This window comes from Bufo gargarizans, chromosome 4 (genome assembly GCF_014858855.1).
Source record: "Bufo gargarizans isolate SCDJY-AF-19 chromosome 4, ASM1485885v1, whole genome shotgun sequence".
NCBI lineage: Eukaryota > Metazoa > Chordata > Amphibia > Anura > Bufonidae > Bufo > Bufo gargarizans.
Window position 1 is genome coordinate 333,993,914 of NC_058083.1, and position 15,751 is coordinate 334,009,664.

The following is a 15,751-nucleotide window of genomic DNA, read 5'->3' on the forward strand; positions in this document are numbered from 1 at the left end:
ACAGTATACTGACACAGTGTGAGTTTGCCTTTCCATACAGTACCAGACACAATGAGCACCATTTTGTTTATGCGTATGTGTCTAGCTTAAAAACCATACGTCAGAAGGGTCAACCCTTTCAAACCAGGTATACTGTCTAGTAGGGTTGACCCTGCTGATTCAAATGATACCTTATGTATGTTGCAGTTTTGCCCCTTTCCTGAGAAAATGCTATTTTTCTTGACATGCAAATGAGGATGTTGGAGCGCCAGGAGGCGCATCAGATCGTCACTACCCTGCACAGGATCTGCTGCTGCCTAAGTTCCCATCCAAGTGACAGTGACAGCTTTTGCATTATTTAGCCATTATTTTGTATTTCTACAATGGTATATTCAGATTCGTAAGCTTCCTGGAGCTCAGGTTAGCGTGATCATGTAAATGCCAACATGAAAATACCCCATTAAAAGGAGTCATTTTTTTCTGTAAGTTTTTGTATAAAATAAAACTTAAATGACCCCTTAATGCAAAACATCTCAGATTTTGGTACAGTGTAAAGCTACTTTCACACTAGCGGCACGGACCTCCGGCAGGCTAAAACTATGACATGTCCGACATTCATTCTGGCAGCCTCTTGCTGTGCCTCGCCGGGAACTCCGCCCCCGCCCCCATTATAGTCAATGGGGACGGAGCGGCAGTCCGGGGGCACACGTTCACTAGCGGCAGGACGGATCCGACAGGCTGTTCACCCCACAGAACAGCCTGACGGAGGTCCGTGCCGCTAGTGTGAAAGTAGCTTAAGACAGGAAATCAATTCTGAGACCAGTCTAACAATGGCAATGGCATCTCAAGGAGAAAAATGTACTCATTTTATATAATTACATTTTGGGATTCTGTATAATTATCTCAGTTATAATCTAGGCACACAATCTGAAGGACATCTATTTTTCCAAATTATACAAAGCAAGAAATTGCAAAAATATTTGTCAAGTTCTTACTTTCTGTGCTGTCATCATCATCGTCATCATCATCAGTGTAAAGGATGGGCCCATCTGAGTCAGAGTCACTGGTCTGGCTTTCTTTGCCTTCACTTTCCCCATCAGGATTGACTGAAATATCTGAAGGTTCATCTGTCGTCTCTTGACTTCTCAGACTTGATAGGTCTTCTTGGCTTTCCACAGGTATTTCACTAAAATTAACATTACATGGAAGCTTCTATGAACATTCCTGCAAATAGCACATTGTAATACCCACATAACAGTACTGACATGGTCTTGTCATATCTTGACTAAAAAGAGTCAGTGCGGTTTTACAGTAAATAGACTATCACTACTACTGGTTTCATCAATTTAACTGCACCAAACAATTAGGGGGGTCATTTATCAACCTGAAATATGCCTAAAAATTAGGCATTGCGCCACAATCTGCGACTTCTCCCCGCTCGCGTTAGATCTAAAACAGTGGACGTGGCGTGGACGGGAAAGGAGATGGGCCGGAAAGCCTTTCTCATTTATAATTTTCTTCGCCTGTTTTAGGTCTAGGAAATGGTCTAAATGTAAGCCAGCTGGGAAGCTGGCTTACATTTAGAAGTGGCGAAGTTATGGAGAGGCCGGCCCCTCTGCATAACTGCGGTGATTCACCGCCAACAATGGGGTTTTATTAAGACCGCTGTCTAAAAACGCTGGTCTTAATAAATGACCCCCTTAGAGTATACGCAAGAGCATAGCTATAAGAGGCACAGAGATGGCACTCACTAATGGGCCCAGGAGTCATATAAAAAGATATAGAAAGAACATGGTAGGGGTCAGTCCTGTTACAGATTTTGCACTAGGGTCCAGAGTCCCCAAGTTACACCTCTGTGTATTCACACACAACATATTTGTTGCTGAATTTTCTGCAACTGATCCATCCATCTGAATAAGGTTTGCAGATATCCATGTGTTTGCCCAAGAAACAACCCCTTATGATGTATAGAACTCCCTGCAATACATCTGCCATGCTTAGGTTATGTTCACATGCTGTGGATGTCCACGGAGAAGCTCTGCCAGTCATCTGCACGTCTTCTGCTGTATAAACTGTGTGTAAGTAGTAAGAATGAGGTGGATTAGAGACATAGAAGAGAATATGCTGCAGATGTTCTATCCCTGATAACAAACCTACTGTCTCAGGGTCAAGAAAAGGTCAGGTCAGGTAAAGGCAGAGATGCTGTCTTGTACTGATGAGGTTGTTTGGACTGGACAATACAGTTTTGTGTTAAAGGGACACAACCATCAACATTGTTATCACATATTAACTGCCTATATGTGAATATTTTCATTTATTTTTGTTTATTTTGCTAGAAACAGGCGCATGATTTTCTAGCTATAATATCTAAAGTCACACCATGACTTCTACTTCCTGCCCTGGCTCTTTAACTTCCTCTTTGTTTGGACTTTACCACAGCAAACAGCTTCGCTTGACTTCTTCAGTCAGACCACTCACCATGGTCAGAGAGGGAAGGGGGTGAGTGACTCACTTAGATAATCACACATTATAGTGGTATCATACTGTTATTCCAATTCTAAATCTACTATTATACTAGCAGATAACATCTGTCCCTCATAGCAGCAGTAAAATAACAATGAATTACCCATCTCTAATGGAGTTTTATCTCTTGGCTGACCGCTACAGAAGGACTGCCAAAATGAAAAAGAAAACAGCCAACCAAAAATTGCTTTCAAGGAGTATTGAGTTAGAAAAATACCCCTTTATGACTGACAATATGCTGCTGCTTGAACCCCCCACACATCAGCTGCAATCTGTGAGGAACCTGCTGGCAAGTGCTCTATTTTACTGCATTACCAACATACTGTAAGAAAAGTTCATCATTAATTAGTTCCCACTGAAATGAACTGGCTGTTTATTTAAATGTGGACCTGTCACCTCTGCTGAAATGTCCCTTTTTTTTAGCTACTTGTATTGCAGTAACAATTCTGGAGCATCTGTTTCATAGCTTTGTGTTTTGCCATTCCTCTATTACCCCTATTATTAATGAATTGCCAGCAGTCAAGGTCCAACTAGGTGCTACCTGGGAATGTCCCTGCGCAGTCTGATATTATCAAATCAGCGCTGCAGGTGTCAGACTGCACAGGGACACCCCCCCAACTGGTAACATCCAGCTGGACCTTTATTGCAGACTACTGGCAATTAATTCATAGATGTCTAGTATGAATAATAGAGAAATGGCACAACATAGAGTCATAAAAATAACAATTGTTATTACATGGGGAATGCAAGTGGTTACTAAAACAGACAGGAGAGGTGGCAGGTCCTCTTTGATGCAACAGATTATAAGAGAGTACTATTTTATATTGAAATCCTGCATGCTTTTACATAGAAAGCAAAGGGTTATAACCCTTCTCCCTGCCCTGCTCTGCCTGATTGACAGGTCTCTCCCTATTTGCTTGTATACAGAGACCTGTCAAGCCATACAACAGACTCTGCTTTCCATGCCCTACTCATTTTTCGAACTTTTTTTTACTCTGGTATGTCCTATTACATCCTTGCAAGAATGTAGCAAGCTTCCGATAATGCCCATATGATTGATGACAGGTTTTAATAAAAACTCAGAATTCTTAGCTGTGCTAGCTGTCCTCAATAGCCTACTTACATCACAAGTGAATTGGCATGCTCATGTAGGTGAGTGAAGGGACCCTTAACAGAAATGGACACAGCAGGCATTTATCAGGAACGATCCGTTCGTCCTGATAATTGCCTGCTTGTCAAAGGAGGTGAGAGCTGCATTTACACGCTGTGTAGAGACGAGGAATAACTGTTGCTATTTAGACAGTACAATCTGCTGCTCTCATTTAGGTGACGTCATCAGTGATGCTTTCACTTTCAGTGAAGGAAGTTTTTAGACAAACAGATGTGTATCCTGCAACCTCATAAGCCACATCCATATCCATGTATTAAGTATTGGCTTTCTGAAATGTCCTTTACATGAGCTAATGGGTTATTATTAGGAAGAAGCGTTCCTAGGAATGCTCTTTCCTGGTAAAGGTGCCCCCGATCACCCAATGAATGAGCAAATGCTCGTTGATTGGGTGAAGGCGTCACTGATGCGTTCACCTCAATGATCATTTCTGGGCAATGGACTGTGTGGTCTAAACAGTGATCTACTGCCCAAAAACAATGACTCTCTTTAGGGATGAGTGATCATAGCAGTGATGCCTTGTCCCCATACAGTGGAGGTGTTTGCTGCATGTCACCTCTTCTGACAAGCAGGCAATTATCAGGAATTAAAACAAATTATGCCTGATAAATGCCTGAAATCGGCCTAGTTTAAGGGGCCTTTAATATCAATGAGTAATTTGCTGAAATGTAATATTTAACATGAAATGTGTTTTGAGTGTTTTACCCAGGTACATTTTCTTCAGTAACACATGATGCCCCCTCATCTTCTGTTACACTGTTGTCATTTTCTTGGGTCTGTGTGTCCTCACGGTCACCAGCAATGTGATCAGACTGGTTCACCTCCAGGGTTGGAACTGCTGTGTTACATTTTGGTTTCATTTGATGGTTTATAACAGGGGAAGTGGACTTGGGGCTGGGTTGCAGTTCAGTGACAGAATGATCTTTGAGGCTTGTCTCTGAGTTCTCAGAGTCCAAATGACGTTTTACTTGGTCTGTCCTGTCCACTTTCTTTTGGCCTGAACTGCTAGTAGAATGAGACAACACTGGTTGACACGTGCCATCTACGGATCCAGATAAAGTTTTGCTGGGCAATTTTTTGGCGCGTGGAGTGCTCAATGTGCCTGTTTTACTGGATATCTGCTCCTTTGAAGTTCGGGAGCGGGATGATGTCAGCGTGGATGAAGCCGTCTTAGTTGCAGCAGGTTTTTTGTTAGAAGAAGCAGCTGAAATAGAAATAATAAATCCTTGCTCAAGAATATTTTATGTAAACTGGTAAAACTAATTACAGAAAACATAACAAGTCACATCCTTCAGGGGGTACTGTGCCTCACTAATCAGATGTATGAAGACTTCTTTTTTCAGACAATGCTCCACGGGAAAGTATCAGCTCATTTGCATTAGTTAGAATATAAACCATCCCAGTAAATGCGGAGCAGTTGCCATAGCAACCACTTTAAAAATACCTTCTGAGAAATGATGCAAGGAAGCTGGCATAGATTTTAGTATGTTGCATGGCCTAATGGAGGAAGCGCCAAAGTTAAGTAGACGTCTGCGTCTCCACATAACTTTAGTGCATCCACTGGCAGCGCAGAGGGACTAACACCAGTGCCTAAATCACTGGTCTTAATAAATGTCCCCCTCAGTGGGTAAAAAGCGTGTAATAAGAAGGTCAGGGATGTTAAACTTTTTTGGAATAAGGAAATGTAGAGCACTTTTCTTGGATTTAAAGTTCTCAGTGTGATCTTCTCAGAAAATAACACATTTATAGTGGTTTATTGCTGTGATTACCACAAAATTGCAAAAAAAAATATTAGAATTTCATGGTAAATGAGACAAAATGCAATTGACTCCACAATGTGACTAGACATGTAAGGCCTCATGCACACACACCAGTAAAAAAAAAAGTCAGTTAAAAAACGGACACACTGTCAGTTTTTCATGGCCATTTTGCATCAGTGTGCGCATCCATTTTCTGGCCGTGTGTCCGTTTTTCATGTCCGCTAAAAACAGGCATGAAAAATTGATGAATTTGATTGGCAGTTATTTCTATACCCACCCTTCTGAGAACACCCACAGGGTGGTAGGCCCCCAGCTAAATAAATGTCCGCTACAGTGTATATAATTTTTTTTTGCTGCCCCCAGCTTTAATAATGCCCCCATGTAGGCCTCCAGCTAAATTAATGTCCCCCACAGTGTATGTAATTTTTTTTAACCGCCCCTAGCTTTAATAATGCCCCCAATGTAGGGCCCCATCTTAAATAATGTCCCTCATAGTGTGTTTCTTTTTTTTCTAGGGCCCCCAGCTCCTGCAACAAAAAATAAATAAACAACAAACCGTCACCTTATCCACTTGCTCGCTCTGCAGCAGTCTCTACTCTCTTCACAGAACGGGACCTGCCGAAGGTGCGCGATGACGTCACTGCGCAGATCGCAGGTCCTTCGGCAGGTCCTGCTCAATGAAGAGAGAAGGGACTGGTGCACCGCGAGCAAGTGGATGAGGTAAGTTTTTTTTTTTTTTTAAACTCCTAAATGGCCTGTGTACCCGTTTTTAATGGACGTTACACGGGTGCACTCCTGTCAATCGGCCATTAAAAACGGCCAAAGATAGGACATGTCCTATTTTTGGATGGATGCTATTCACTGGCCGTTGGGCCGTTAAAAGAACGCCCATGTGAATAGCCCCATAGACTTTCACTGGTGCTAAAAATGGCCGTGTGACGGCTGTTACTTAGATGGCCGTCACACGGACATTTTTCACGTCGTGTGCATGTAGCCTAAAACTTGTAGAATAAGCAAATATGGTGTGAACTTAAAGTCACATGCTGGTGAGCTCTATTGTAGGATTTAAAAACAGTAAATCTGAATTCCTGAAATGCATTACTGTCATGCAATCAAATGATGAGCACAGGCTTGGACTAGCCCACAGGGGTACAGGTGAATCCCCCGGTGGGCCCCTAGTCTCCCACCCCCTGCAAAAGTGGCACATAACACAGTAGACCTACTGCACTACATACATATGTTCAATGTACAGCACCTAAACCAGCCAATGTGCATATAGAAAACTTCATAGATTATTAAAGAAACTCCCCAGTGTATTATTATAGACACGATCAGAGCTGAGATGTCTTCTAGGTGTAGAGGAAAGCTGCCACTGTCCTCTTCTCCCCAGGACCTACCTTCTCAAAGTTGCTGCAAGGACCCCAATATTCAGTCATCTGGTAGCATCTTGCAGCTGCTGTGTGTGCAGGTAATATTTGAATGTATCGGTACGGTGGGCCCCCAAAATACATTTTACTGGTGGGCCCTAGCCATCCCAGTCCGACACTGGATAAGCATTTGCATTGGCAGGTAACGGTATCTGCTATTATTTGCTATACTTGTGCCCACCTGTAGACAGAGCTACAGTCTTTACACTCACCACTCTCCTGCGTGGCACCTCTATTTGTAGTTTTTATTGTAGGAGCAGACAGCTGTTTAGAAATGCTTTTGGCTGATTTTTTGTTGGCAGACTCATCTTTCTTATGGCTTTGCCCAGCAGAAGCAGCAGCAGAACTTTTTGAAGGTGTGGCTGTTCTTTTTGGTTTGGTCTCGGGTGCTCCCATGGTCTTCTCTGTGTTCTCTAGAGAAGTAGGAATGTGTCAGTGAAACTAACATCATGAAATCCAAAGCAGTTACATGGAACATTACAAAAGGGAAAAAATACAATGGGAACACATGCCTAGGGGGATCCAGGAATGCACAGCACAATCATGCAATGTACCCAGCTACTTACACTTACCAATGCTGCGGGAGGCTGCTCGGTTTGTCAACTTTGGAAGAGTGGCTGGTGGCTGCTTACTAGTGCCACCTGCAGTCTGTTTTGTAGTTGCCTCACCTTTCTTATGGGTGCCTGCAGTGGCTACATTTTTGTGAGGGACAATATTTTTTTTTTGTTTGGGAGGTGGTGGAGCGGGAGGTGGTGGCAATTCTGGACACACACGACCTCTTTCTACAAAGAAGAAAAGTTGACAGAAAGTCCTACTGTGAAGAATTTCATACATTCAGAAGGCGTGCAAATTATGAGAGGGAACCTGTAAATAAACTAACTCCAAAAGTGAAAGAAACACATACAAAGTTAGTCTTCTAACATTTTTGGAGTACCGTTATCGGTACCAGAGCTCACTGCATATCCTATTTCTGAAATGTCACACTGACTGGAGAATGTGGAGAAATGAGTCATAGTAGTTTTAGTATGTAAACAAGGGTGTGTGTAATGTGTAAAATCGCATCCACTTTGCCGGTACCATAAAATGCTGTGTGTTTTTCCCAGGCAAATATTGCAGTGGAAAATCCACAGTGTATTCGTCCTGGGTGGACGTACCCTCATGGCAGGCTTTTATCCGGCATTGACCAGTGTAATTGTAAAATGTCTTTAAACACACTTTTTTTTTTTACTGATGACCTGGATAGTGTGTGCCACAGCCTTCTCTCTAATTTTCCAAGGCCAAGTGACGACCCGTTCATGTGTAAAGTGGCCTAGGAGCAGCTCAGCTTTATTCAAGTGAATGGGGCTGAGCTGTGATACCAAGCACAGCCGCTATACAATGTACGGTGAAGTGCTTGGTAAGCTGCGAGAAGGCAGCGCTGCTCACGGTGCCTTCTCAAAACAGCTTATTGGCAGAGGTCCCAAGCGATCAGAAACCAGTTAGCCAATGTGTTGCAGGCCTAGCTGGCTGCTGAAGTGACGTAACAGGATCCTGAAGGGTACAGAAAATTGCCTACCCTTATATAACGCTTGGTTCCAATGACACTTTTGGCTGCATGAAGTTGTGCGTTAACAGAGGTAATACCCTTAAAATCATTGGCTAAAGGCTGCTGTGGGTGGCCGGTGTTGTGGCTGTCACTAATGGAGAGTCAGACTATGGCTAAACACATGTAAACACGCATGTAGAATTACGAGTTTGGACTTTGTAGCCACATGCATTGCAAACAGGTGCATAATATCAAGCACTCAGCCATGCAACCCAGTAGACAAATACTGGTACTAGTATGTACCCTACTGAAGAAGTTGATGTGGCACTGGCATAAAGTTGCCACCTTTGCAACAAGTCACTTCATGTAATTTCTGATCTGCTGGATCTCCCAGTCTCAACAGCAAGTGCTATTATGACAAATCTAGGAGTAACAACAGCTCATCCATGAAGTAGCAGACCACAGAAACTCAGTAGCTGAAGCACACACAGTACATTACTGTACCTATCCTCACTACAGAATTCCAGACCACCTCTTCATGGAAAGGGTCTCTCTGATCCACAGCTACACACAGGGCCGTCTTTAATATTGATTGGACCCTGGGCAAAAATTTCCTTGGGCCCCCTGGATCCCGCCTTCCCACACCTTAGCAGGCAATCACGCCCTCCACCATAACACACACACTAAAAATCCACACATCTGGTAGAGTCCAGTGAATGACTGTAAATACTTCCAGTTCTGAAGACTCCAGCGGCTCAGGATCAGTGTTCTGGGCAGCTGGGCTCAGGCTGGAAGTAGGCACCGCTCTGCAGGAAGGAGACCAGGGCTCGGCTCATCCTAGTATTACAGTGCACCCCAGCACCCCACAGTATGCAGTATAGCACCCTATAGTATACAGCACCACACAGTATGCAGTATAGCACCCCACACTATACAGTACCCCACAGTACATAGTAGAGCAGTATTGCAGCCCACAGTATACAGCACCTCACAGTATAGCACCTCACCATATACAGCACCCCAAACTATACACGATACAGCCCCCCACACTATACAGTACAGCAGTATAGCACTCTACACTATACAGCACCCACAGTATACAGACCCCCACAGTATACAGTACAGCAGTATAGCACTCCACAATATACAGCCCCCCACACTATACAGGCCCCCCACAGTATACGGGCCCCCACACAGTATACGGCCCCCACAGTATACAGGCCCCCCACACTATACAGACCCCCCCACAGTATACAGACCCCCCACACAGTATACAGACCCCCCACACAGTATACAGACCCCCCACACAGTATACAGACCCCCACACACAGTATACAGGCCCCCACACAGTATACAGGCCCCCACACAGTATACAGGCCCCCACACAGTATACAGGCCCCCCACAGTATATAGCCCCCCACAGTATACAGGCCCCCACACAGTATACAGCACCCCACTATACATTAGTTCACAGTATATTTACATAACAGCCCCTGTCACCTTTTTCTGATGTAATCTTCACACAAAAAAGCTCCACAGTTAACTTCTCCTGCAACACTCCTGGTAGGACCATGTGACCAGTAATATTGCTAGGTTACTGGTCACATGGTGATGATGTCATCTAAGGTGCTAGATCACAGCTGTAACACAGTACGATGCCTGGACTCAGTGCCGGCAGGCATGGCAGCACCCCCTGTGTAGCTGACAGCCTGACACCCGGGGTAGTGGCTAGCAGGGCTCAAGAGGCAGCTGTCTTGGGCCCCCCAGGAGCAACTGGGCCTGGGGCAGCTGCCCCTTTTGCCCCTTGGTAAAGACGGCCCTGGCTACACATAAGCCTAACATCAAAATGCATGAGGACACTCTTTGGATAGAGTGGTATAAAGCACAATGCCAATGGACTGAATAGATTAATTACACATCTGGCAGTCTGGTGTATAAATCTGGGTTTGGCAGATGCCTCGCGAAAACTACCTACTGAAATGCGGCTGCCTACTGAAAGATTTGTTGGAGGATCGATAATGTTATAGGGTTTGGTATAGGCCCTAATTTCCAGTGAAGAGTGGACATTTTAAGACAACTAGATTCTTCCAGCTTTGTTAAAAAAAAAAAAAAAAAAAGAAGATTAGGAGAAGCCCTTTCCTGTTCCTGTGCCCCTATGCAAAAAACAAGGTCCATAAAGACAATGGTTTGATGTGTAGTTTGATGTGGAGGCTGCACAGAGCCCTGGTCTCAACCCATCAAACACCTTTAGAATGAACTGGGAGGCTAACTGAAAGCCAGACCTTCTCATCTAACATCACTGCCTGACCTCATAAAAGCATTTTTGGCTGAATGGACGCAAATTGTCACAAACTCCAAAATGTGGGAAGCCTCTCCAGTAAAGGCTGTTAAAGCCATAAAAGTGTGCCTATCTCCATACTACCATCCATGGTTTTGAATGAGATGTCCAACAAACTTACACAGGTGTGACTGTTAAGTACCCACATACTTTTGGCCATATAGAGTACATAAAATATGAATTCAGACCAAAAACGTATTTCCTACTGCATTTATTACCTATATATGATATCAACATTGGAAGCCATTTTCCATTGCCAATGCTAGCATCTATTCTTTTCATCAAGTTCTAGATATTTATGATGTTTCTCACAGCATTCTTGGTACTTCTGCAGTCATACAGAGCTATGTGACAGTACCTTGGTGAACGCTCAAATACAACATCCTAGTATGTTATCACATGTCATGTTCTACAATCCACATAGACATTCATGGTTTTACCTTTCTTATCATCTTTCTTCTCTTCTACCGCAGTTGCTTTTGATGCTATCGCTCCATTTCCAGTTATGGGTTTCTGTTCATTTGGTGTCTCCTCACTGATTGGCACAGTATGACCATTTGAGGTTCCCATATTTAATGAACCATCACAATCTATACAAATAGAAATGCATGTCATTGGCAGTTTAACAATACATGCCCTGTTAAATAAAGTATATAGACTTAGGTATGTGTACATGTTTGTTGCAGGGCATGAGAATTTAGGAGGTTTCTGTTTTTTGAGTTTAGGAAAAAGTCCTACACTGGGTAAAAGCTAGGAAAAAGTCCTACACTGGGTAAAAGCTGAATTGCATAATAAGGTTATGTTCATACAGCTTATTAACCCCTTGCCAATCATCCGTTGACTGGGCCCTGGTCCGAGCAGTCATGTGATCACTTGAGGCCGGGAGTCTGCATGAGCTACTGGGTTTAGGCAGACCCAGATCAGCTCCGCAGCGAGGTTGTACAGCGCTATACAACCTCTCTGGGACCTGTATTTTCCCTTTAACTGAGGCTAATATGTAAAACTCAGTTACAGCAGAAATCAGTAATTATGTAAGAATGTAATTTGATATGTCCCTTAAATGTCTTGTGTGACCTTATGGGGGACACAAAGTGTAAAATTAAAAAACATAACAAAGACAAAATTAAAAACAGGCCACTACACAGTTTCTAGCCCCACCTTCAACCACCAGAACCCATATATCCCTTATCACAATGACAGTTATAGAAAGGGGACATGATAAAAAAAATATATATATATTTTTGTTGCATTCTATTCACAAAAAAATAATAAAAATATGTGAAAAACAGACCATGGTTCCTCTTTTTTACATTTTTCCTTTCTATAAAAAAAAAGAAAAGAAAAAAAAAAAAGAAAAAATTATGGAGGCTTTCAAAGAATGGAAAATGCACTCATGAAGGGGGATAAATGGTCTTAAACTGGATAAAATGTGACATATATTTTCCAAAGTAGAAATCGGAGAATGATCCTCAGGCTAAGTTCACACAGCAAAATCTGTATCAGAAAAGTCAGTAGCTGAAAAACAGGTCGTTTGTGGAGGCAGCTTTCTAATTTGGTAGCTGATTTACAGTAGTATGTAGAAGAGTTTTTGGTTGAAGATTTAGCAGTGTTATTCTTATCCAGCCTTTGGTTGGGATAATTTAGAAGCCTTCATGTTGGTGGAAGTGCTGCTAAAAATACTTTTAAAACAGCTAGCATTTTTCAGCTTCCCTATTGACTTCAATACAAAATCCACTAACAATCCCCTTTAGGTAACATGCCACTTCAGAAGTGTATCTCAATTTAGTAGCAGAAAAAACACCACCATGTACACATAGTGGAATTTTATTCCATTGAAGTTAATGGAAAGCTATTGTTGCCGTTTTGATTGCAGATTTTGCAGTAAAAAGTGTTCGTTTTCCATGGCAGAATTCACAGCAGATTTTAATTGTGTGAACATACTCTCAGATTTCTGCAACAGATTTCATAGATTGTACTGTTGCAGTTCTGCACAAAGATTAGTCCCACTGTCATCCAATGGGGCTAATCCTAGCATTTTCTGTCCGAAATAAGAAACAAGCCACTTTTTTACTACGTGTTGCATCAAATCTGCGTGGGAATTTTCCTATGCATGTGACTGGGTTTCACAAATACTGTTCACATGCAAGCAATCCAGATTTCATGATGATTTTGGTGCACGATTGGTACAAAAGTTGTGTGAATATATAACCTACTGAAGACTAACTTTTCTAATTAGAGTACTCTGTGACAGTGTGGTGAAGTGATATGATATTTACATGCTCACACACAGCTCTAGTAGCAATGTGAGAGAACAAAGAGGTGGTCCCTAAGGGTAGATAATGCTTGAGCACTCTCCCAAGGTATACTGCTCTGTGACAGGAAATATGCAGGAATAGTAAGGGGCAGTAACGTATTAAAACCTAAAGTTTATTTGGACTGTTAAGATCCCTAATGGGGAAGAAAAGCCCCTACCAGACAAACTAGACAGACAACAAACAACGATATGGGACCCACGTAGGTGAGTCACCAACGGTCAAGTCCGCTAATGAACCGTGCAGGGAAGCGGAACTGACCGACAAATAAACACTAAATGCAGTCTTTTGGCAGGGTGCCACAGACTTAAGGTAATGCCATAAGGCAAATAAAAGGGTAGATCTTACTGGTGGTGCCAGTCAGGACCTTGTAGTCCAAAACACAGGAGGTGGAGGAGCTTCTCGGGTCCGAAAAACACGTCCTCGAATCAGTTGCACCTGGTGCCGAGGGGCTACAGGGAAAACCTGTCCCTGTTAATGCCCTACTTGGCCTGTGAATCCCTAGGTACCTCCTAACACGGGGTCCTTTCCCCGCAAGGGGTGGCCCCGTCCGGAACCTGGCCCTAATAAATGAACCCTAAATAGCCCTATAGGGACAAAGGAATTGGCCCCATAAGTGATGGTCGCTACCAGGGTAGGGTGAACTAGTGTGGTGGATATATTCGAGGTCCCTACGCGGTTCGTTTCTTTGGGAATAGATCAAAACTATAACGGATACCTCCACTTCACAAAAAAAGGGGGGGGACCCCCTAACTCTTCAGGGGACAGGGGTCGTGAGTGGAGGAGAATGTCTCTACCCTTAACACAGTGTGGTGATTATCTCGGCTAGGGGGAGCAATGGGAAAGGAAAGCCATAAAGGTTGCGCAGACCTGACTAGACCAGTTTGGTCCAAATCAGCCCGGATACCTGTGGATAGTGAAATGACAGAACAAAATCCATTCAGATGTCGAACCTAACAGCAGCTTATACAATAATGGCATATGATTAGTTGGTTTACTTACTATTAAGATCATGGAACGCGTGTGGCAAATACCATGAAAGGCGGCAGTGCAGTTTGGGTTGCCGCCTATGTATCGGCGTCTGTCAGCGCTGCTATGGGCGCCAATCAGTTTAAATGGATGGAGCTGACTGATGGTGCGCCTGCGTGAGGAGTGCGGCCGCCGTCATGTGACTGTACGTGTGTCAGCTGACACGGCGATCCGCCTCCTTCCCAACGCATGCGCACTCCTCCAGTGTGCAGCCCGGCTACCGCGCAGCTGTTGTGACGTAGTGATGGGCGTCACAGCTAGGGAACATACTCCGAAACAAGGCGCGGCGTCGGCTGTATAATTAGGATAGCGGCGGTGGGAGGAGTCGCTGGATAAGTACAAGCAACTCCTACTACTTCACCTATGCTTATGTTGGCGGTGATTGGGAATAGGGATCGACCGATTATCGGATTTACCGATATATCGGCCGATATTCAGGATTTTGAACACTATCGGTATCTGCATCTATTTTGCCGATATTCCGATAGTGTATGGGGAACACAGATCGCGCTGCTGACAGCGCTCTCCGTGTTCCCCTTAGCAGCACAGGGGAGAAGGAGCAGTGTCTCCTCCCCCTGTGCTGCTCCTGCCGCTGCCGCCAATGAGGAGAGAGGGGACAGGAGGAGGGGAGGAGCTATGGCCACTGCTCCACCAATGAAGATTAATCTATCATTCATTCATATACAGGAGGCGGGAGCTGCAGGATCACATAGCCGGCTCCCGGCCTCTATGAGCTGTAGCTGCGATCTGCGGTAGTTAACTCCTCAGGTGCCGCGGATCGCAGCTACTGCTCATAGAGGTCGGGAGCCGGCTATGTGATCCTGCAGCTCCCGCCTCCCCTGTATATGAATAAATGTGGGATTAAGCTTCATTGGTGGCGCAGTGCGCCCCCCCCAAGCCCCCCAGTATCAGACATTGGTGGCGCAGTGCGCCCCCCCCCCCAGTGGTGGCGCATAGGGCCCCCCCACCCCAGTCGCAGTGCGCCCCTCCACAGGATCCCCTCTCCCTTGCTCCTCCGATCGGAGCCCCAGCAGTGTAATGCTGGGGCTCCGATCGGTTACCATGGCAGCCAGGACGCTATTGAAGCCCTGGCTGCCATGATAAGCTCCATGCTGCTGTGTGCACAAAGCACACAGCAGCAGGGACAGTGTGAGCTCCTATTCACCCTGATAGATCTCTATCAGGGTGAATATGACAAGGGTTCTAGTCCCTAAGGGGGCTAAAAGTTAGTAAAAAAATAATAAAAACACCAAAATATTAAATATAAATGAAAAAGAAAGATTTACAAAAAAATAAATAAATACACATTAACAATAAACATAAATTTTCAGCAGATTTGTGGGAATTTTTATTTTTTTTTCAAAAATGAAAATTCCCAGAATATCGGTATAAATTATCGGCTATCGGCCTGAAAGTTCACAAATTATCGGTATCGGCCCTAAAAAATCAATATCGGTCGATCCCTAATTGGGAATATCACCCACAACATGGGACCTAGAACGGGCATTAAATGACAGGCGGCCCCCCTGGACCCAAACAGGGCGCAGTGGCCACAAGAAGACATTAAGACAATATAAACTCAGATGAATTAGACCCTAGAGGATGTTATCATCTAGGTGGTATGGTCACACCAAGACATTTAAAACATACCGGCTATGGATGAATTAGACCGTTGGAGGGCATTATCATC

The 15,751-nt window shown here is 44.0% G+C and overlaps 1 protein-coding gene across 5 annotated transcripts in view; it reads right to left on the reverse strand.

Moving 5' to 3' along the window:
* PHACTR2 (phosphatase and actin regulator 2) overlaps window positions 1-15,751 on the reverse strand; it is a 336,884-nt gene that overhangs the window by 16,797 nt on the left and 304,336 nt on the right. For 4 of the 5 annotated variants that reach the window (XR_006388641.1, XM_044289591.1, XM_044289593.1 and 1 more), the window contains exons 4-8: window positions 11,161-11,310; window positions 7,430-7,639; window positions 7,070-7,270; window positions 4,376-4,874; window positions 975-1,165 (exon numbers count right to left, since the gene is read on the reverse strand). Coding sequence is in view for 4 of the 5 variants with exons in the window: in XM_044289591.1 (XP_044145526.1) it covers window positions 975-1,165; window positions 4,376-4,874; window positions 7,070-7,270; window positions 7,430-7,639; window positions 11,161-11,310 (1,251 nt within the window). In the remaining variant the exon portion in view is untranslated. The remainder of the gene's footprint in view (window positions 1-974; window positions 1,166-4,375; window positions 4,875-7,069; window positions 7,271-7,429; window positions 7,640-11,160; window positions 11,311-15,751) is intronic. The other variant, XM_044289592.1, reaches the window with a different exon arrangement.